Source organism: Thermobia domestica, chromosome 14, assembly GCF_964235325.1.
Source record: "Thermobia domestica chromosome 14, izTheDome1.hap1.1, whole genome shotgun sequence".
Taxonomy (NCBI): domain Eukaryota; kingdom Metazoa; phylum Arthropoda; class Insecta; order Zygentoma; family Lepismatidae; genus Thermobia; species Thermobia domestica.
Window position 1 is genome coordinate 128,756,295 of NC_137467.1, and position 23,164 is coordinate 128,779,458.

A 23,164-nucleotide genomic window follows, 5' to 3' on the forward strand; every position below is an offset into this window, starting at 1 on the left:
GAATGGAAAGCTTCATCCTTCAGGAAAAGATTGATACCAAAATTATTTTCCTAGATTAAATAAGAGCTGAGCTATTGAGGTTTAAATGGAGTCACGTTGAGGGGAGTCCAGAATGTGACCATTTCACACCGCCAGGTAGCTCAATGGCTGTAGCTATGTAAAGATACATTACCCGACATATGGTCATATAAACTTTTTACTTGTCTACCAATAAGGAATCCATCCCTGAAATTTTGCCGTATCTTCACTTCCTGAATCATTTAAATATTTTTTAATGGTATAATAGCACTTTACAGCAAGTAGATTAAATAACGTCTTACCACGAATGGAAAAATTGGTCATAATCTTCAAGTACCTAGGAAGCTTTTATACAATCTGACGCAATTCATATACACGGTTTTACTTATATTAGCATATTTTTGATGCATCAGAAATATGTCACTACCTTGTCTTGTATTATGGCTATGAAATTTTTGTTGTTGAAGATAAAAAGACGCCTATTTTCCACAGTAAAAAGAATAGATTTATGAATGTATAAGCTGGTAAGTGTTAAAATTTTTGCTTCTATGAAAATCTTTTTACATGTCGATTTTGTGGGTAATCAAAAAAAAAAAAAAAAAAAAAAAAAAAAAATGTATTTGCTTTCTTTTTCAATCGGAAAGTGCTTCAACTATTTTCAGCAGTTCCCCAGTATATTATGCCGAAGCTAATTAGTGAATTAAACTTTATCTTAGTAAAAGCTAAGAAGTGATTCTCTAGACACAGTACTTTGAAGTTTGTATAAGGCAAAACACACGCTACTTAGCTTCTTGTTTAAAGTGGAGATATGAGCGGACAATGAAAGATCGTCATTTATGGTTACACCTAAAAACTTTGTCGTACAAGAATATTGGAGTAAGTTAGAATATATTTTTATTGTAGGTGATATACGCGATTTTCCTGGAAAATGAAAATGTAAGTGAATCGATTTATCATGATTTATAATTAATCTATTTGCTGTTAACCATTTTACTAATTTGTCCGTAAAAATGTCAGATTTCCTCCCAACTTGTATTGATTTTCCTCATATACTGATGTCATAGCATATAGAATACATTTTGCTGGATACATATATTCTAACAAGTATATCAGGAAGAGAATAGGACCCAAAATGAAACCTTGGGGAACATCTCTCTTTCCTATAAAGACGAACAAGTTGTTTGAACCCTATCTGTAGCTAATTTTGTTATTTGTACCGCTTGTTGTCTACTGGATAAATGAGAGAGAGACAGTTGTTAGCTGCTACTCTAACACCATAAGCATACAATTTGCTTAAAGGAATAGCATGATCAATTGTATCAAAAGCCTTGGATAGGCCAACAACATACTTACTGTTTTTAATTCAAGAGCTATATTGGACATATAATCAAACAAGGCTGTTTCAGTACTTTTCTTATTTTGGAAGGCATGTTGTGATGGTTATAGTAAGCTACATGACTTCAAAAAATTTCAGAGTCGTGACTTCATCACTTATTCAAAAATTTTTGATAACGCGGAAAGAATGGAGACTGGGTGATAATTTCTTATATTATTCATACTGTCCTTTTCATGGAGAAGAATTACTTTTGCCATTTTTAATACTGATGGAAAATGTCTTTCTCAAGAGAGAGGTTTACTAAATAACAGAGATAATTTACAATGAAAGGGAAACAAAATTTAATAACAGTAACTGGAACTTCATCAAAACCTGAAGATCTGGAATTAAACATCCTGCTCAATATTTTCCATAACTCCTCTACTATTGCTGGAATTTTCATCGAGTCGTCATAATTTGCTTGTATGGGGTTAAGTAATGGTACACTATCTAGAAAATAATTATTGAAGACATCTGCAATCTGTTTAGGGTTTTTAATAATCTCGTGCCCAACTTTAACACACTCAAAATCGCTCTTTTTGTTGGTTGTTCCACGATGTAAAATTTTCCACATAGTTTTAGCTTTATTATAGAATTAAGTATAGTGAAGCTTTTTGATAGTAATTTAGCTGTTTTAATTAATCTTCAAAATGTTATCCTGTACTTAAAAATATAATTGCGAATCCTGCTAGGAAGGGATGTATTATTTTGAGTAATCTATTATATCTAAATAGGTTACTTTTAGAAATTTTAATATCTTTAGTTAACCACGGATTTTACGAGTAACTTTTGGAAAAGCCACAGCGAAATTGTGTACGAAAGTTTCGAAGAAGTATTTAAACTTACATTCAGTGTTAGACATGTTATATATGCCGTTCCAAGACTCGTAAGAAAGCAAGAAATTAAAATATCTCATATACTGATTGGAGAAAATTCTCTTTTTAACTATATATACTTTAGACGTAAGAACAGTGGTATTGTTTAAACTGATTTTTAAAACAATCGCATCATGATCAGAGAACCCGGGATCAAATACTTCGCAAGGTTATAGACATTTTTTTTTTTTCTAATGATGATGAACTGATCTAGAGCACTTTTAATATGACGCGTCGATACATCCACTAGCGCTTGGAGATTGTACACATTCAATATATCGCGTATATCGGATTGTTTTTTTGTTTCCATTAACCAATTTACATTAATATCACCATAGATGATCATTTCTTCAAAGCATTTTCTTATGAAATCCAAAAGACTTTCGAGTTTCTTAAAGAAAATAGTAAATATGCCAGATGCGACCTATGCTCACCCATTGAATACCATTGAATCATCAAGATGAGCCTTAGTCCCATTTCTTCATTTAACTCCAAGAAAATATTATTTTATCCTTCTTAATGCATTTTTTTTTCTTACAGTTACTGTTTAGTTTTCAGTCAACAAGAATACTTGTAGAAGGTAATTGTTCCTATCTTTTTTTTTTTTTTTTTTTTGTTACAGAGCCCTCGTACAGATCTCCAACAAGTACTGAACAACTCTGTCTGCTGAAGTAACATTTAATTAATTTTACAGTAACGATAAGGTAGAGTGAAAAATTGATTTGGGTTTATGTATTTGTACAAACTTTCTTAGCTCTACTTAGTAAGTTGCAAGATTTGACTCTAACCAACAAACATAAAAATGTAACCTATTCAAAGTATTGTAAATATACTCTTCAGGCCAGTGCGGCTTATACGCACAATTATTTTTTTCCTGGGATTTCGGAGATTCAATCTCCGACTTCAACATTATTAAATATCCCTGCTGTTGAGTTAATTCAGTAATTCGTGCCGTTCATTTTCAAGAAAGAAAAAAAAAAAAAAAAAAAAAAGAGATGATCATGATGGCAGTGCTGTGAAATATACCAAATTCTGGCTATGTTATCAGTAATGTGTAGCACTATTTGTAGTTTTGCTGGAGCTAACCATTTTTTTTTATTTTTTATTTTTTTTTTTTATTGTAAGGATCTGAAGTATGGAGTGTCAAGTTGAAAGGAGGATTATGTTCGAAATGTATTCCTGAATACGAGTTCAACAAAGGTTCTACTGCTGCAGAGGCAACCAGACAAATCTGTGCAGTTTATGAAGAAGATGCTATTGCTAAAAGGACCACTCGGAAATTGACAGGTTCTAAAGTAAAAATTTTGACCTGAACGATGCCCTACGTTCTGTTCCACTTTGTACGGCTTGATCCACTGTGATCGACGTCGAAGCACCCGAGAATTGGCCACGGAGATGGGCAGTGGACTGGCAACTGTTGTGCGACACCTTCAACATATGGAAAAGGTTCAAAAACAGGTTCGTGGGCGCTTCAGTCACGAGTCCAGATAAGAACCAGTGTGTTGCTGTATGTGGTTCTTTTGCTTATCCATCATCGTGAATCCTGATGCCAATATGTCTTTTCTCTCATCGCCTGTAGTAAACTTTATGGAGAGGAGGGAGTAGGAATAGGAACAGAGGGGCAACACCACGTCCCAAACAGGATTTGCATCCTAAAAAGGCAATGTCTGGTGGAACATAGAAGGAATTATGCACCGTGAACTCCTACCCGGTAATCGTACCATCACTGCTGCTGTATACTGTGATCAACTCCAACGTGTTTATGCAGCAGTTTAAGAAAAAAAAGTCTGAATAATCGACACTGTAAAATCCAAATGGACAACGCTAGAACACACGTGGCTACATGAGAAGCGTTGCCATTCAGGAAATCTTTCTCATCCTGCGTATTCCCCACATGTGGCTCATACAGATTACCATATGTTCCGGTCCCTGTCGAATGTACAGCATGGGACACTTTTCAATCATTTATGACTTCTACGGATCCAAATCTCAGAGATTTTGCCGTAAATACATCTAAGAACTGCCTGAAAGTCGGGAACAGACTGAACAATGCGGGAGAAAACATCTAGTGTCTGATTAGTTCAACCATCACGCAAGAAATGTATTCATTGATTCCAAATGGTACGAATTAATAAATCGATCCAATTATTTTAGATAAGTGAGTCGGGACAATTTCTCCCTCCATCATTGCTAACGCAACTGAGCAGAAAATTACATTTAGAATGAGTGTCTAAAGCAAGTTACAAACTATGCTATAAAATAATTTTTATTTTGTTCAATTTATACACAAAATTAGGAACAACAAACGAAACAAAATTATATTTTGAATATAAAGACTATATAGTCATAATACATATAAAACTTCCAAAGGGATAATGAATATCTTTGGCATATTATGCTCCAAATATGTTAAACATTGATCATTACAGAGTTACAAGGTTTTGTAATATATTTTTATGGTTGCAATTTAAAAAAAAAATAATAAAAACTTATATTCCATCTCTCAAATGCATAGTATGACATACTGGAAGAAAGAGTAAGATTATTCAAAATGACGAAACTCGAACGCGAAGCTTGAAACAAATACTAAGGTGATCATATCTAAAATATTAACTAGCATTACCACCTCATTCTAGCTTTCACATTCTTGTATTTCACGAACATTCTCTACTTAATAACCACATACATAACAGGCTATAGATGAAGTTCACTAACTCAATGTTTCCTAATCTGAGACCTTTTGATCCTTGAGAATCAATGAAAACGTTTTCCGTAAAACTAAATAGTAAAAGGATACGTAATTATTAAATTGAGGTTCCATTTTGATTCTCCAGCTTTCCTACTTTGTTATTACTCATTGTACCAAGGAATGTTATTCTGTTGATGGATAACCACATTCAAATTATGGGTTTTAGAGTGAATTCCAAACTCTAAATCGCAATAAATACAATATTTGATAAAGGAATATATTTTCACTTTCAATACTAGATTTGGGAAATAGCAAAGAAAAGAAAAAAAAACTTTCTATTTTTCCGTTTATTTGTGATTATTTGATTTCACATGTTAATGGAATTTATTACTTCGAAAATGAAGGGGAATGGAAGCTCAATCTTTACGTTCCTTTTCCCTTGCGCAGTTTTTGTCTATGCTAGGGATGGCCAAAATTTTCCGGATTTCTGAAAAATTCCTGAATTCAGAAAAAATCCGTCATTTTTCCGAAATCGGAATTTTTTAAATTCCAGATTTTTTCCGAAATCGGATTTTTTTCGATTTTACTTTCCGAATAACCGAAAGTAAAATATCCGGAATCGGCTAGCCCTAGTCTATACCCAAAATAAACTACGAAAAAATATTACTAGGTCAAGGAAAAAGTAGAAGATATGTCATAAGTTCGTCTTTATAACTACGACATCTTGGAATGTTGTCATAAATGTATCACAAACAATAGCGCAAACAAATGAAGGCTATCAAACGCTGCTTCACAATCTTATTTCGTCCATTCTCAATTGAAATCCATATTCTTAGAGAATATCATAGAGTGACTCATATCTATGGCTTGCAGTAAAGATCTAAAAAGTTCGGGAAACATTTTACTAATGGATAAACTGGTACATTGTTGTCTGTGGTTTCACCATCTTATCAGATACATTTTTAAATATCAGAAAAAGTAACACCTACTAACAGCACAAAAAAATGTCGTAAGTAGGGTATTTTAAATATCAGAAAAGTAACACATCGTTAACAGCATAGAAGAATGTTGTAAGTAGATTATCTTCTTTGTACATTTATCGAAAATTCTTGTATAATTTTATAACACTGGGCTAGCACAATTTAGTAGCTTACTATAAGCTATCAATAGCAAAAACAACTGGCAGATCAGTAAACATTACTGACAATATAAGTTACATGTCTGTAAATCCTATTGCTGGAAGTACAAATATAACATATACGTATGTATTATATAAATACTTACACACCAGCATTTTCTCGTAAAGGTATAAAAATATCCCTTTATAATACACTTGTTAAAAAACAAACAAGAAATATAACAGTCTCCAAACACGTTTTGACATATGACCATCACAGATGTATTTTCTTGACTATTTCTACGAATTCGTTCCATTAGAAAGTATGTTAGGTGGATATAAGGAGATGAGAAATATCTCACTTCTTGTGGCTGCTACTAACGTGGGCCCATGTTCACTTTCTGTAACATCCAGGCTAATTATTGAAGAAGATGCTAAGCTATGATGCCACAAATAGTTCTTCAAATCCAATTTACTCAAATCATCCAATGTCTCCAAGTAGAATATGTAGATGGCACCTAGAAGAGTAAATTAACAAGAACTTTAGAAATAATCCAAAGACGTATCAAAGGATTGCGATCTTGGCCAATAATTAGTTTTTGGACCAGGGGCCACAAAATTTTTGAACGGTTCTAAATCGAGTTTTCGTATTTTCTACACCACATATCATCTGGAATAAGCACATCATATTGAGTTAAGTGATGGTTTGGGTTAGGCTACACTATATGTCGTTCTCTAGATATAAGGCCTACAAGAACATTTTTGTTGAAATACATTGGATCTTTTGATCCAAGGATCAAGAGCCACAAAATTTTTGAACGGCCTCTAATCGAGTTTTCGTATTTTTTACGGAATAAACACATCACGCTGAGTTAACTGATAGTTTGGGTTTGGCAACACTATATGCAGTTCTCTAAATATAAGGCCTACAAGAAAATTTTTGATTGAAATGTATTGGATCTTTATCAGGGACCACCAAATTTTTGAACGGCCCCTAGTCGAGTTTTCGTTTTTTTCTTTTGAAATAAGCACATCATACTGAGTTAACTGACAGTTTGGGTTTAGCAACACTATATGTAGTTCTCTAGATATAAGGCCTACAAGAAAATTTTTGTTGAAATATATGAAATATATTGGATCTTTTGAACCAATTGGATCAAGGGCCACAAAATTTTTGAACGGCCCCTAATCGAGTTTTCATATTTTTTACGGAATAAGCACATCATACCGAGTTAACTGATAGTTTGGGTTTGGCAACACTATATGCTGTTCTCTAGATATAAGGCGTACAAGAAAATTTTTGGTGAAATATATTGGATCTTGGATCAGGAGTCACAAAATTTTTAAACGGTACCTAAATTGAGTTTTCGTATTTTATACAGAATAAGCACATCATACTGAGCGAAGCAATAGTTTGGGTTTCGCTACACTGTATGTAGTTCTCCAGATATAAGGCGTACAAGAAAATTTTTGATTGAAATACTGGATCTTTTAATCCAAATCGAGAAAACATTCAAAATAAATAATTAGTAACACTTTACAAATTTATCCGTTCAAGTTTACAAATAGTATATGAGTCATTCTAGGAGTACGTGTGTGGCACCACTAGTGCTCGGAAATTTCGGATAAACGGGTACCCGGCCATCCGCTCATTACCCGATGCGATCAGTTTTACCCGATCGAATGCGAGCTCAGAATCGTTTGACCAATAGTGGGCCCAGACATATGGGTAACACTATCTACAATAAATTACCAAATGAAATGGAACTTGAAAACAATTACAAGTTGTTTAAGAAAAAGCTAAAAAATTACTTAATACAAAACGCGTACTATTCCATAAATGAGTTTCTGCAAGATTAAAAAATGTCAGAAACTGACAAATTAGTTTTTACTTGGCAAATCCTGGTAAATTATGTAAATTTTTAATCTTCTATTAGTTTTTATTTTGTTTTTCCTTCACTTAATACTATTTTTGTTAATGTAAACTTTTAAATATATATATATATTTTTCTTTGTAATCTAAAAGTTTTGATGGTTTTCTTCACATTAAGTATTATGTTTTATGTATGTATTCCTTTTTATAAGTATCATCTTGTGTACTGTACTGAACCCTCCAAATACCAAGTACTATGGTTTCATGGAGTGACTAAATCAAATCAAATCAAATCAAATCAAATTTGACCCGTTTGGACTGTATGACCCGTTAAAATTGATATACCTTTTGGACCCGTTACGAGAGAGACCTGTTAAAACTCCTATACCCAATAGACTTATTATGAATCCTCACATTATTATTATTATTATTATTATTATTATTATTATTATTATTATTATTATTAAGTAGTCTGTCTGTTGGCAGGTTCTGAGACTAGTGTTTTTTTTTTTTTTTTTAAAGCTTTGGCCTGGAAATGTTCCTTCCACGTTTCTCGATCTTCAGCTTACTCTTTTAATTCCCAATATTTTTTTCTATTTTTCAAATCATCGATCACTTGTGCTCTTCGTATTCCTCGCTTTTCTTCCTTCTTTCTTTCAATGACGATATGAAAAAGAAAATTTCTTCGCACGATGTGTTCAATTCAATTGACCTTCCTACGAAGAATGCTGGCTAGAAGCGTCCTCTTCTCTCCTATCCGTTTCAAAACATCCTCATCTGTCACTCTCTGTCTATCCATTTTATCTTCTCCATCTTCCTCCAGCACCACATTTTGAAGCTCTGTAAATATTTCTTCTATAACTTCCTCCTTCTCTAATCTTCACATAATTTTGTGTTATAACAATCACTTGAAACAACATTTCTTTAGATTAATGACAAAACATGTTTTCATACAAACTTCTAATATACTGTAGGATTTAATGAGAAAAGCAAAAAGACTAATACTCACCGCAAAAGATATATAGCAGAATTTTCTTCTACATGCAACAAGTAGCACTTTCGGAAGTCTCCTCCTCCTCCTTCGGCATGTTTATAATCCAAAAAGGATCCAAAACATGAAGAATTTATTTTTTAAATTTTTTAACAGAGGATTTGTTTTCGTATTTTTTAACTTCCAAATTCTCCTTCATGTTTTGGATCCTTTGAATTTTAAACAAGCCAAAGAAGGAAGACGATACTTCCGAAAGCGCTACTTGTTGCATGTAGAAGAGAACTCTACTATGTATCTTTTGCGATGAGTATTAGCTTTTTTGCTTTACTCATTAAATATCATCAACGTTCGCAATACTGTGATATACTGTAGGATTATTTCTGCACTAAAAAGAATGGAAAAAGGATGTAGAACATAACTAACTAACTAACGCTATGGCCTATGGAACCCGGAGGTTCAGTACCGCGTTCACAAAAGCTCTCCACTGACTTCTATCCTTAGCCAATTGGATCCAGTTTCTACTTTGTATTCCTATTTCTGCGAGATCCATCTTAATATTGTCCTTCCATCTGCGTCTAGGTCTTCCTAATGGTAGTTTTCCGATTGGTCTTCAGTCAAGACTTTGAAAGCGTTTCTACTTTCTTCCATTCTAGCTACATGACCTGCTCACCTAAGCCTCCTAGACTTGACGACCCTAACAATGTTGGGTAAACCGTATAAATTGCATAAAAAGATTCAAAATAAAAATTACACACCTTATTTCTCGGCAAATTTAAGCGACTTTTTAACAAATAGCGTTCCGAAGTAGAAGTGTACCTTTGTTACTAAGTAGTACATCATGTAGAAGTCATCCTGGATTTAATTTCAACTGGAGCATAAAATTTCGAATAAAGTTCCTGAATATACTTTCCCAACATACTGAATATACTTTCCTGAATATGTTTCCAACGAAACAAGAATTTAGGCCGTCTTTTTTTTACGGTGTCGTGAAACTGATGTCTTGCCTCCGAAAATGAATTTGTTTCTATTCAAAGACTTCTATTTCATCAAAAAATTCTGACTCATCTCGCCTCGCGGGCAACCCTATTCCGAAGTATTATTTTGTATACTTTAAGCAGAAGGTTCTGTCTCATACAGTCTCGGTGCTAAAAAGGAACTTTAAACCCAAAATAATCAATTTTCGAAGCATCAGGACCAGGAGTGGACTGGCCCGCCGTACACTAGGCTGAGCGACTTTTCTTTTACAGGACCTCTCTTCACACAAAATAACGAAAATAGCATGAATAAATTTCCCTGAAATAATTACATTGGAGGGGGGGGGGATAATACATAAAATAATTCGTCTACATTGTGAATCTGTTGGCACGAGGGGTGATCAGAAAGTAAGGTTACAAAGGCTGCAGTGAAACGTGTATATATTATTTCATACAACCAATACAGCCAACAGATAGTATATACACATCAGGTTATTTTTCGACAGTCTCCATATTGGTTGAGGCACTTGTCTCATTGTGGGATGAATTTGAAGATTTCCTCTTGGTAAAAATCCTATCCTTGTGTATTCAGTCACTTTGTCACAAAGTGTTTCACCTTCTTGTCTGAAGCGAAGCGACGGCTTCCTAGGTGCTTCTTCAAGTACAGGAATAGGTGAAAGTCGCTTGGAGTGAGGTCCAAGCTGTAGGGAGGGTGGTCAATGATGCCCCCGTAAAACTGCTTCAACTAGCACTGTAGGTGGCGGGTGGCTGAAACTCTGCACAGCTACCAATTTCATGTATTAAAATTACCATACTCTCCTCATTCCTCTATAACAGATGAAGCTCCAGAAATATCGGCCTTGTAACCTTAGTTTCTGATCTTCCCTCGTACAACTTTTCAAGGCGGGTGAAAGATTTGGTAACATTATATTGCCAGGTCGCCAGGACGGTCTTCTATAATCAACAAATATTAAACTACAACAGCACCTTGATGTTTTCCTAAGTTACTGTTGCGGGTGTTACGTTACGATTTCATCTGTTGGTGTTAATGTATTTAGTAGATAGATGGTTTCATGGATAGAATAATCTCAAGAAGGTAAGTTGTTTTTGATACACCTCCCTCTCTGACCAATTGGTATGGCGCCCTGTCAACATCTGTACCACTGCCCTTTAATTGGAGTTGGTCTACCACGATCCACCTCCTTATTTTCCTATATAAAATGTACAGTAAGCTCCAATTTACTATTCAAACCCCATTTTTTTTTCTTAATCGAGTGTATCATTGACGTCAAAATGGCAAACAAAAAGTATACTGAAAACTTAATTAGCATAGGTAAACAATACACGTACACTTTTATCAATAGCCTGTCCAACTGTTTTACGCTGGTTCACCCTCTGATAGCTCTTCATTTTCCGCGTATGTGCTAACTTCCAATACACTTTCCGCCCAGACTCAGATCTACTCTCAACAAAGTCAGTTTCTTTTGAGATTGAGAGACTATAGTACGCTTCTACAATATACACTTTCCTTTCACACTGATCGCCATTAAGAATGCTACACCAAGGAGACACGATAACGGAGCCGAAGTCGGCAGGCAAAGACTTATGCTACAGCTAACAAATGATAAAACATACTGCTCTGTGCGACGAGTGATAAAGGACGGTGGAGTATGCAGCGTAAAGCACCGACCAAACGTGTTCAAGAGGAGAGAGAACGGGGGAACGCACCGCCAAGAGAAGAGGAGGAAAATCGGGTTCAGCCTCGAAGTGTAGGGCAGTATGTGCAGCGTGAGGGCACGCGTTACACTAGTGAAATGTAGTCTCAGGCAGGACCTACACTACGAGGGGTGACTGAGAAGTTTTGAGCCTAAGACAGAAAATGAGAATCTAGACTAGAATATTACAATCTTTGATATTAATGTGTATCAAGCTCTTAGTTCTAAGTAATTTCTTTTGTCTTTTACAGGGTCTTGAAGTGAATGAGATGGCGGAAATTGGGAAAATGGAAAAAATAGAGTACAGGTCAGTCATCAAGTATCTGCAATTAAAAGAAATGTCGGCGTCTGAGATCCACCAGAATATGGTCAATAGGGTGAATCTGCCCCTTCATATGCCACCATCAAAAAATGGGTGCAGAAATTCAAGCGTGGTAGGCAGTGTGTTCAAGATAAGATGAGATTTGGGAGACAATCAAGTGCTACCACCACGGAAAACATTGGCCTGGTACTTGATATGATCATGGAAAAATCGCCGATTGTCAATTCGACAGATAGCAGACAGGTTGGGCATACTACAGGAGCAAGCAGATCATATTCTGAAGAATGAGTTTGGTTTATCAAAAGTTTCTGCTCGATGGGTCCTACGTCTCCTGACTCGAACAAAACAGCACTCGATACCTCCTATCCGTGGACAATTTGAAACTGTTAGAACGTGATGTGGACGATTTTCTCTTTCGAGTCATCACTATGGACGAGTGTTAGATACACCATTGCCAGCCAGAAACAAAACAACAATCCAAACAATGGAAGCTCCCCTTCTCCAAAGAAGGCAAAGGTGATCCCCTCCGCTGGCAAACTGATGGCCTCCGTTTTTTGGGATTCCCAAGGTGTGATATTCATGGATTACCTGCAAAGGGATCATACCATCACAGGGCAATACTATAGTGACCTTTTGAAAAATATCTTCGAGTGCAAATTCAAGAAAAAAGGCCACAAATAATGTCCAGAGGTCTTCTCTACCATCATGACAATGCTCCTGGTCACACATCAGCAGTTGCCATGGCTACTATTCACAAATGTGGCTTTGAACTCGTTCCTCATCCATTCTATTCTCCAGATGTGGCCTCCTCAGACTTCCACTTGTTCCCTAATCTACGAAATGCTCTAGCAGGACGAAGTTTAGCAAGCGATAATGACGTCATGACAGCCATGGAGGAGTTTCTGAGGTCACAACCTAAGGATTTTTTCCTACTGGGATAAGAGCACTACAGCACCATTGGAGCAATTGTGTAGCTGTCCAAGGGGATTATGTTGAAAAATAAAGGTATCACCAAATTTGTACTTCTTATAGCAGGTGTTTTCAAAATAGAAATGTTTCTTTCGATTCTGAAACACTAGGGAGCTGGAAGACATGTTCTTGTTCATTTCTTGAGCCATTTATTCACTAGAGTAGGGCTAGAAGTACGTACGTACGCAGGAATTTACTACGGAGAAGGATCCAAAGCATTTCGCGGCGTCCAAATTCAATATTACTATAAAATTATATTAAAATTTGTAAAATAGCTTCTAAACTTTTATTAAATTTACAGGAAAGTTGGGATTTCGGATAGAGGACCCAAACAACTCACCCTCTGCGTACGTTTCTCACTATAATTACAGGAAGCATCGAACAAACAAACAGTTACGAAGAGAACACACAGATTTTTGGGTAGTGTGTCAAATTAGGATCACAGCCAACTGTCCTGAATCAACAGTTAAATTTATTAAGAATACAATTATCCTCTTTTTTGTTTGTTTGTGTTTGTTTGAAGTATTCACTAAGTTTATACGTTCTATTCTGTCTATCAGATCTATCGGGTCGAACGATCTAAACGGATGTAATCAGTCATACTATCCTATCGGGACAATCCGTTTCATAGGATAAAAATGCAATACGGATCCAACAGGTAGGCGGGCGAGCGTGCGGTCCAGAATGTATTAAATTTTTCGAGTATTGGTCTCGACTAGAAGACAAACGACCACAGACACAATAACACTTAAGTTTTATTTACTTTACATACTAGCTGAAATGTCCGTTCTTCATACGGGGTGAATGCTGAATTTGAATTTTGCTTTTCTTTTAACCATTTTGACTCACGCGCTGACATGAATATATACTCCCATGAAGTTTTCAAGGCCGAAGGTCTACTCTTCTTTGTACCGTGTAACGAACCGTTACAGATTTGTTCATTTTATTTCAGTGTTAATGTTTCAATTGTTGGTTTATGTTTATTCATTTTATCTATATGCCGACGTTATGTCTATCTGCGCTGTTGGATTTATGTTTATTACTTGTTAATTACCTCATGTTTATGTTGTAAAATTGTCTCTCTGACATATAAATAATCTTTGATTTTTTTTTTTTTTTTTTTGTAATTAAGTTTGAAAAACAAGAAAGTGTGTACTATATAGTGTATTGTCTTAAAACAGAACTACTAAATAATTTTGAAAAATAATTTTGTGTATTTTAAACTACAAAATAATCACCTAAAGATATAAACTACAATTATTTATTCTTCTGCTTTCTATATTTTGTGAAAGAGATTTGTTGGATGGAAGTTCAAAAGAAAAAATGATGTATATGTAAACCAATCTTCCGGATTCTCCGGAATCTTACAGGTAACATTAGCTGTACAAAAATACATTGGATGTAAGATTCATTCACGTCTAAATATCCAAGTTTTCTTTCATTGGTATTTAGGTCAGTGTAAACTATGTCCACAACATTCATCAACTTTATTAGCTACATCCAATTAGGCATTTTCTTCCGAGGGCACACTGTCTTAGTTACGAACCTGTAATCTAGATCCTTCGGCCTTAGTCTACATGTTGAACAGAAGGGAGTAGCACAACCGAGAATGTTAAAAATCGGTCGAAGAATTTTTGAATGATACTGCTGAATACGAATTTTAACCCTGATCAATATCGTCTCTCTTTTGTATCTCGCACCGAAATCAATATTTACAATATTTGAATTCCCCCTCCCAAACACACATATATATTACTTTTCGTCATCCGTTTACCGCGCCAAAATCAATAGACGTAAATTCGGGTGAAAACAGTCCTAGAAGCCAATGTAATAACAATGCGAAACCTTTTGTATGACTTGTGCGGGTGAATCAGCAGACTGACCAAAATCAAAATGCAATCCAAATATATAATAGTTCTAGATGGAATATGCGAAGTAATCCCTAGTCTTACGGTAGAAATTATGTTAGAGTCCCAGATGGATCAGGGAATTGGTATGGGAGAAGACCCTTTATACGGAATCGACGAAACCAAAGAACTGCTGAGACACAAACAGATACTGCTAGCTTAGTGGTTACTCGAGAAGTTAACTTGGGTCTTTTACCTAATGAAAATATAGTGGGAAACGGATCACGCAATTCAATCTACAAAGGAAAGAGAGTTACGATGTTACAGGATTTTGCCCTTCTTTGGAAACAGAACCTAAATCATTAAACTTTGTAATCCAGGAAAATGAGATTATTTCAGCAGACAAAATTCTTGAACATTAGAAGCAAGACAGTTATTGTAAGAAATTAATTGATTTACTAGAAAATAATCGAAATTTTAATATTACTGTAGTTGAAGACTTGATTTTTGTAGGAGTTGGATCAAGAATCTCTTATTACTAAACATGAATATTGTTATCCTTCCCCTTCTATTCCTTGCACTTTAGGAACATTAAACCTTACTGCTATTATTGATTCTGGAGAGGAATTAAATTTAATCAGTGATTGAATTTGGAAGCAGGTTCAACAAAAGTTCCCATCTGCGAAACTAAAGTCATATGGACAAATCACATTGGGAGCATTTGCAGGAAAAGAAAACTTTCCAGTTAAGGGAAGACAATTATTAACTTTCAATATTAATAACTATTTATTTGAAGTTCCCGTCTTTGTAGTTAAATCGATGCGTCCAGACTTATTATTTGGTAGTCCATTTCTACGGAAATTTCATGGCGTGTTAAATATAGAGGAGCAGCATTTAAGTCTGACTGATAGCAAAGGAAATTCGATTATTCTGACGTTAAATAAATCAGCTTGTGTCTGCCTCTCTGTGATAACTGATACTAATACTATGGATAAGTTCGAAAGAAGTGAAACCATTGATAATTTATATAAAGACGTTACACCAGACAAATGGGTGACACATGGATCGTCTCATCGAAATTCCGTTCATTGTGTTCGAAAGGCGAATGGAGGAGTACGATCAGTGTTGGACTTGAGAGGATTAAATTTGAAAGTAATTTCTTTTAAAGTTTAGGTTGAACCCATTAACGATCTATTATCTCGTTTATCCGGAGCGAATTATTTTACCTCGTTTGATTGTACCTCCGGCTACTATAGTATTCGATTGCATCCCTCTTCATGTCTTTGTATCAGCTTTGTTTATTTAGGGTGACAATACTGCATGCTCGCACTTTCTATGGCTTTACGATCTGCACCGGCTGTTTCAGGAAACAATGAATCGATTCTTCGATATGTCAAAAAGAACCTATGTGATTGTGTACCTACATGATGTTTTGTGTTTTTCATCATTCTTGGGCGACCATTTTCTGCATTTAGAGGCAGTATTCAAAATATTTGAAGCAGCAAATTTCTCATTAAATTATCAAAAGTGTAAATTTTTGTTGAAAGAGGTCAATTTCTTAGGACATATAGTCAATGGGAATGAGATAAAAGTTAACCCTAAATCTAATGAACCGATTCGATGTTTTCCGATCCCTAAGACTAAGAAACATTTAAGATCCTTCCTTGGGCTCGTCGGATGGTGTCAAAAGCATATCAGATTTTTCGAAATTATCTGCTCCTCTCTTTGATTACAGAAAAACAAACCTTTTGTTATGGATGAAATAGCAATGAATGCTTTTATAAAACTATGAGTTCTCGCAAGTGATCCTTCAGCATTAGGACAGCCGGATTTTTCATTACCATTCCATCTTTTTAGTGATGCCAGTTTTGAATATTTGGCAGAATACTTGGCTCAATATAAAGAACCATCAAATGAATTAAGTCATCAGCTATGCTAGTCGCAGATTGAAATTGCACGAATTATCATTATCAGTGTTTCAATTAGAACTGTCAGCTATCTTTGTGAACATTTTGCAAGTTATCTTTTAGGACGAAGGACTATTGTTGATTGTGATAACGCTGCGGCAACCCATGCATTTACGTTGAAGCACCTAGAACCTAGAACTACCAGACTGATTTTAAAGTTACAAAGATTCGATTTAGTGTTCGAACACATTGCTGGAAAATTAATGTCATAGTGGATGTTTTGAGCCGTTACTCTCCAGAATATAATAATGAACAACCTGAGCAGTATTATATAAATCTGTGTATGTAAAAAATTGGGTTCCTGTCACCACGGCATGGCGCGTCCTCAGGTTGCGGATCGAGGAGAAGGCCTCTAGATATAGAGGTTAGCTGCGAATATACTGAATAAGCAGTCGCGGACAGCCGACTAGGAATGGTCCTCCAGCTTGGGGGTTTGGGTAGGGCTAACAACCTCATCCTGTAAAAAAAAAGCACTTGTTCAGAAATATTCACAAAAGCCTCGGACAAGGACTGATAACTTGGCACGACCTCAGCAAAAGAAAATGGACATGAGATTTGGAACATGGAATATTAGAAGTCTTTATAGGGCAGGCGCGTTAAAATCCGTAACGAGTGAATTAGAGAAATACAGAATGGACGTGGAGTTCAGGAAGTTAGGTGGGAAGGAAATGGATCTGAGAATTCCGGAAATTTTACGTTCTTTTACGGGGAAGGAAATAAAAATCACCAGTTAGGAACAGGGTGTTTCGTTCATAAACATATATTACCAGCAATTAAACGGGTTGAATTTGTCACTGGCAGACTTTCTTTTATTACTCTTAAGGGACGGAGGTGTGATATTATTGTTTTAAATGTACATGCCCCAACTGAAGATAAGGATGACGATATAAAATACAGTTTTTACGAAGAAGTGGAACGGATATTTGACCAACTCCCGCGATACCATATGAAAATTCTACTAGGGGATTTCAATGCGAAGGTAGGACGAGAGGATATTTTCAAACCGATTATAGGGAACGAAAGTCTGCATAAGGAAAGTAATGACAACGGTGTTAGACTTGTGAATTTTGCAACATCTAAAAACTTAATCGTGAAGAGTACAAAATTCCCACATCGCGACATTCATAAATACACTTAGACATCACCAGACGGGAAAACACATAATCAAATTGATCACGTTTTAGTAGATAGAAGAAGGCAATCTAGCATAATTGATGTCCGGTCGTTTAGAGGGGCTGATTGTGACACTGACCACTACCTGGTAGCAGCGATAATACGAGAGAGGTTATCGTTGAATAAAGGTAATATTCATTGTCCGAAAACGGAGAGATTCAATTTAAAGAAATTAGAAGAGAGCCAGGTAAGAGAGAAATACTAGATTGAAGTCTCGAATAGATTCTCGGCCTTAGAAGATTCGGAGTCCACTAGTGTTGAGGATACCTGGATTGAAATTAGAGATAGCATTAAAATTTCAGCAAAAGAAAAATTGGGACACGCGGAAATACGTAGGAACAAACCATGGTTCGACCAGGAATGCATAAAACTAGCAGAGAATAGAAAACAGGCAAAATTACGCTGGTTACAAAATCCGAATGAAATAACTACACAAAATTTCGCAGATATCAGGCGGGAAACTTCCAAAACTTTTAGAACAAAGAAACGCGATTTTCTGAAAGCTAAAATTAAGGAACTTGAAGATAATAGTAAAAATAAAAACATCCGGGACATGTATAAGGGAATCAACGAATTTAAGAAAGGCTATCAACCTCGTGCTTATATATTAAAGAAATCTGACGGTACAGTTCTCTATGACACGGATAGCATCTTAAATAGATGGAAAGATTTCTTTGAGGATGTGCTTAACACGCAACCGAAAACTAGTGTGGGTGGAGAAAAGGAGATACACACCGCAGAACCGTATATTCCAGAACCCAACCGAATAGAAGTAGAAACTGCTATAAAGAAATTAAAGAAACACAAATCTCCGGGTGTAGATGAAATTCCGGCTGAGTTAATTTTAGCTGGAGGCGAAAAATTGTGGAACAAGATACACAAACTCATTCTCCTTATCTGGAACAAGGAAGAATTGTCGCAAGAGTGGAAAGAATCAATCATTGTTCCAATTCACAAGAAAGGCGACAAAACTGACTGTAATAATTATCGAGGCATTTCTCTTCTGTCAACATCCTATAAAATCCTTTCAAATATTCTATTAGCAAGACTGACCCCATACGCAGATGAAATTATTGGAGATTATCAATGCGGATTTAGACGAAATCGATCAACTATCGACCAAATATTTACCATTCGCCAAATACTCGAAAAAAGCTAGGAATACAATACCCCGGTACATCAACTATTTATTGATTTTAGAAAGGCGTACGACTCGGTTAGGAGAGAAACATTATACAACGTTCTTACAGAACTTGGAATACCGAGAAAGCTAATTAGATTAATTAAAATATGTTTAAATGAATCCCAAAGTAAAGTCCGGGTAGGAACATTTTTGTCGACGAACTTTCACGTCGAAAATGGCCTGAAACAAGGAGATGCGTTGTTGCCATTATTATTTAACTTCGTTCTGGAATACGCTATAAGGAAAATCAAAGATAGCAACCAGGGCCTAGAGTTGAACGGTATTCACCAGGTTATAGCATATGCTGATGATGTAAATTTAATAGGGGATGATAGGAGAACAATAGAAAGAAATGCAGAGATCTTATTAAACGCTTGCAGGGACATGGGCTTAGAAGTAAATGCAGATAAGACTAAATACATGGAAGTGCGTCGGGACAGGCATACAGCAAATTATGGATGCGTTAAAAAATTAAATAATACTTTTGATAAAGTGGATAGTTTCAAATATCTAGGATCAATATTAACAGAGGAAAATCATATGCACGAAGAAATTAAATGTCGACTAAAAGCAGGGAATTCGTGCTACTATTCGGTTCAAAATCTCTTGTCGTCGCGAATTCTGTCGAGGAATTCGAAGCTTAAAATATACAAAACGGTAATCATGCCTGTTGTTTTGTATGGCTGCGAAACATTGACACTTACTCTGAGGGAAGAGCATAGACTGAAAGTATTTGAGAACAAGATCCTGAGACGAATATTCGGACCCAAGAGGAACGGGAATGGGGAATGGCGGAAACTTCATAACGAGGAACTACATAATTTATATGGTTTACCCAACATTGTCAGGGTCGTGAAGTCTAGGAGGCTTAGGTGGGCGGGTCATGCAGCTAGAATGGAAAAAAGTAGAAACGCTTTCAAAGTCTTGACTGGAAGACCAATCGGAAAACGACCATTAGGAAGACCTAGGCGCAGATGGGAGGACAATACTAAGATGGATCTCGCAGAGATAGGAATACAAAGTAGAAACTGGATGCAGTTAGCTAAGGATAGAAGTCAGTGGAGAACTTTTGTGAACGCGGCATTGAACCTCCGGGTTCCATAGGCCGTAGAGTTAGTTAGTTAGTTAGTTAGTGTATGTAAAAAATTGTATTTTCTTATTGTCCACTACAATTTTTTTCTGAAGCCCGTCACAACCTGTTACAGGTTTGTTCATTTTATTTCAGTGTTAATGTTTCAATGTTTGGTTTATGTTTATTCATTTTATCTATATGTCAACGTTATGTCTATCTGCGCTGTTGGGTTTATGTTTATTACTTGTTAATTACCTCATGTTTATGTTGTAAAATTCTCTCTCTGACATATAAATAATTTTTTATTTTTTTTTGTAATTAAGTTTGAAAAAGAAGAAAGTGTGTAATATATGGGTATTGTCTTAAAAGAAAACTACTAAATACTTTTGAAAAGTAATTTTGTGTATTTTAAACTACAAAATAATCACCTAAAGATATAAACTACAATTATTTATTCTTCTGCTTTCTATATTTTGTGAAAGAGATTTGTTGGATGGAAGTTCAAAAGAAAAAATGATGTATGTGTAAACCAACGTTCTCCGGAATCTTACAGGTAACATTAGCTGTACGAAAATACATTGGATGTAAGATTCATTCACGTCTGAATATCCAAATTTTCTTTCATTGGTATTTAGATCAATGTAAACTATGTCCACGATAATCATCAAATTTATTAGCTACATCCAATTAGGCACTTTCTTCCGAGGGCACACTGTCTTAGTTACGAACTTGTCATCTAGATCCTTCGGCCTTCGTCTACATGTTGAACAGAAGGGAGTAGCACAACCGAGAATGTTAAAAATCGGTCGAACAATTTTTGAATGATACTGCTGAATAATAATTTTAACCCTGATCAATAGCGTGTCTCCTTTGTATCTCGCACCGAAATCAATATTTACAATATTTGAATTCTCCCTCCCAAACACACATATATATTACTCTTCGTCATCCGTTTCCCGCGCCAAAATCAATATACTTAAATTTTCTGTTGTTGAAGGACTAACTTGGGGACAAAAGTGCTCTAAGTTAGACCGGTTTTGCGTAATGGTAGCTATAAGTTGGAATTTCAGGCTCTCTTCATTACTTGTTCCCATTTGTTCACCACAACAAAAATAAAGACATACAAAGGAACATTCTGAGGTGTAGCTCTGTGTCAAGATTAGTATATTTCAGTTTAACGTTCCACAATCATGCCCTTTAGGCTAAGGGAGTCGATAATTAAGGCAAGTGAACGATGATGGAAGAATTGGTGGAATAAAAAAAGTGGGAGGAAACAGGAGTACCTCGAGAAAGATCACGGATACAATGTTGTCCATCACAAACTTAACTGACCGGGGATCGAACCAGAGACCCCACGCATCAGAGGTAAGTGCCCTATCACTGAGCCACTGTGCTCCCCTCGCTATGATCTCAAAATTTTATTATCTCCTGTTTCTTTACAGATTTTTTAAATGTAAATCCATCCACTAATCTGTTCTTTAGATATCTTAAAATAAGGTGAGATTATTTCATCCATTTAATCTTAGAATATTTTAGTATTATTCAATGTTGACCCAGCATACCGTGTAATTGAAAAATGTCCCAAATTCGCCATATAAAAGTCCAAAATCTCGTTTTAAAAAAGATAATGTGATATAGCTTGGTTGTACCAATAATATTAGAATACAAAGTTCAAAGACGTAGGTAAGTTTTAATGTTCTTTTTCCTTTTGGGTCTTAACCGAAAAAAAAAAGAAAAAAAAAAGAAAAAAAAACTGAAGTTTCTCAGGTTGGGCAAAACACTTGGGTAAATCCTGCTACCGTATAGCCTGTGCTGTAAATAGACGCTGAGTTCGAATCAAGTTAGATTTCTTGGTTTCTAGCATTAAGCCAACATTCATGTTAAAATCTCATGTAGTATAATTTAAAATATGGTTTCATTTAGAGATGGTTGACAGTGGCAAGAAACAATAACTTTTTTTTTTACTTAAACTAATAGTCTATGACTCACTTTGTTAACGAGAGATCAGTTTTGAAACTTTTCAGTATTGATGAAAATTCTACATCTTTTAAGACTTAAAAGTCTGTTATGTATATGAAATTATGTTTGTTACTTGTTTCAGTAAAAAATTATATCTATGCTTAAAGTTAATATATCAGGCGTTCCCGGTAGTAAGGGCGAATCATTAAAGTTATGTGCTATCTCAACGCTCGGAAATTACAATTGAGGTGTTCTCGTGCCTGTATGTATAGTGTGTAGAACTTATTCCTCTTTCAGTGATAAAGTTTAAAAACAGATGAATAATTATTTTGACCGTTAAGAGTGTAGAAAATATGCCTTTGTTGAGTTCGTCCTTAGTAGCCGAAACGCTTCATATTTTGTTAATATACAGAGTGAGTCAAAAAGAACTTTACAACTTTGAAAGCATATAAAAATGTATTGAAATAATTTAGAGAATCAACATAGGTGTCAATTTGTTGTAGAACACTTCAAGTTTGACTCGCATAGTGCCGTAGTACCACATTCCGTCACCGTGAGCGCCACCGTAGTGCATTCTTAAAATGGCGACTTTGACTGGTGCGGAGCGTGCTCGGTATGTGTTGTTATTTCATGAAACAAACTCCACAGGGTAAGAAAACAAACAGGCATACAATTTACAGTTGGCACAAAAACTTTGTTAAGACTGATTGTTCTGTTCGTCATATGGAATCACCAGATCGCCCCCGTTGCTGCTAATGTTGTCGAACAGGTTAGGGATAGCTTTGCCCATAGTCCCAAGAAATTAACACAGCGTGCATCTTGCTAGACAGGTGTTCCACAGAAGACAAGTTTGGCGAGTGCTACGTAAACTTTACACTTTAAACCATACGGATTTACGATGGTACAACAATTTACTGACGTAAATAAAGTTTCTTGTGGAGAATTCTGTGTGCAAAAGTTGGATCGGATAGAGGAAGACGAGACATTCCTTAACACAGAGGCGAGAGTACATTTCATATCAGTGGCATGGTGAACACACACAACT

The 23,164-nt window shown here is 35.6% G+C and overlaps 1 protein-coding gene across 2 annotated transcripts in view; it reads right to left on the reverse strand.

Annotated features, from left to right (window-relative positions):
* Positions 1-4,507: 4,507 nt before the first annotated feature.
* Positions 4,508-23,164, reverse strand: part of LOC145670313 (uncharacterized) — an 81,050-nt gene continuing 62,393 nt past the window's right edge. Inside the window, exon 8 of one of the 2 annotated variants that reach the window (XM_081738802.1) lies at positions 4,508-6,592. In XM_081738802.1, coding sequence (XP_081594928.1) covers positions 6,375-6,592 — 218 coding nt within the window. In that variant the 3' untranslated portion in view covers positions 4,508-6,374. The remainder of the gene's footprint in view (positions 6,593-23,164) is intronic. The other variant, XM_081738801.1, reaches the window with a different exon arrangement.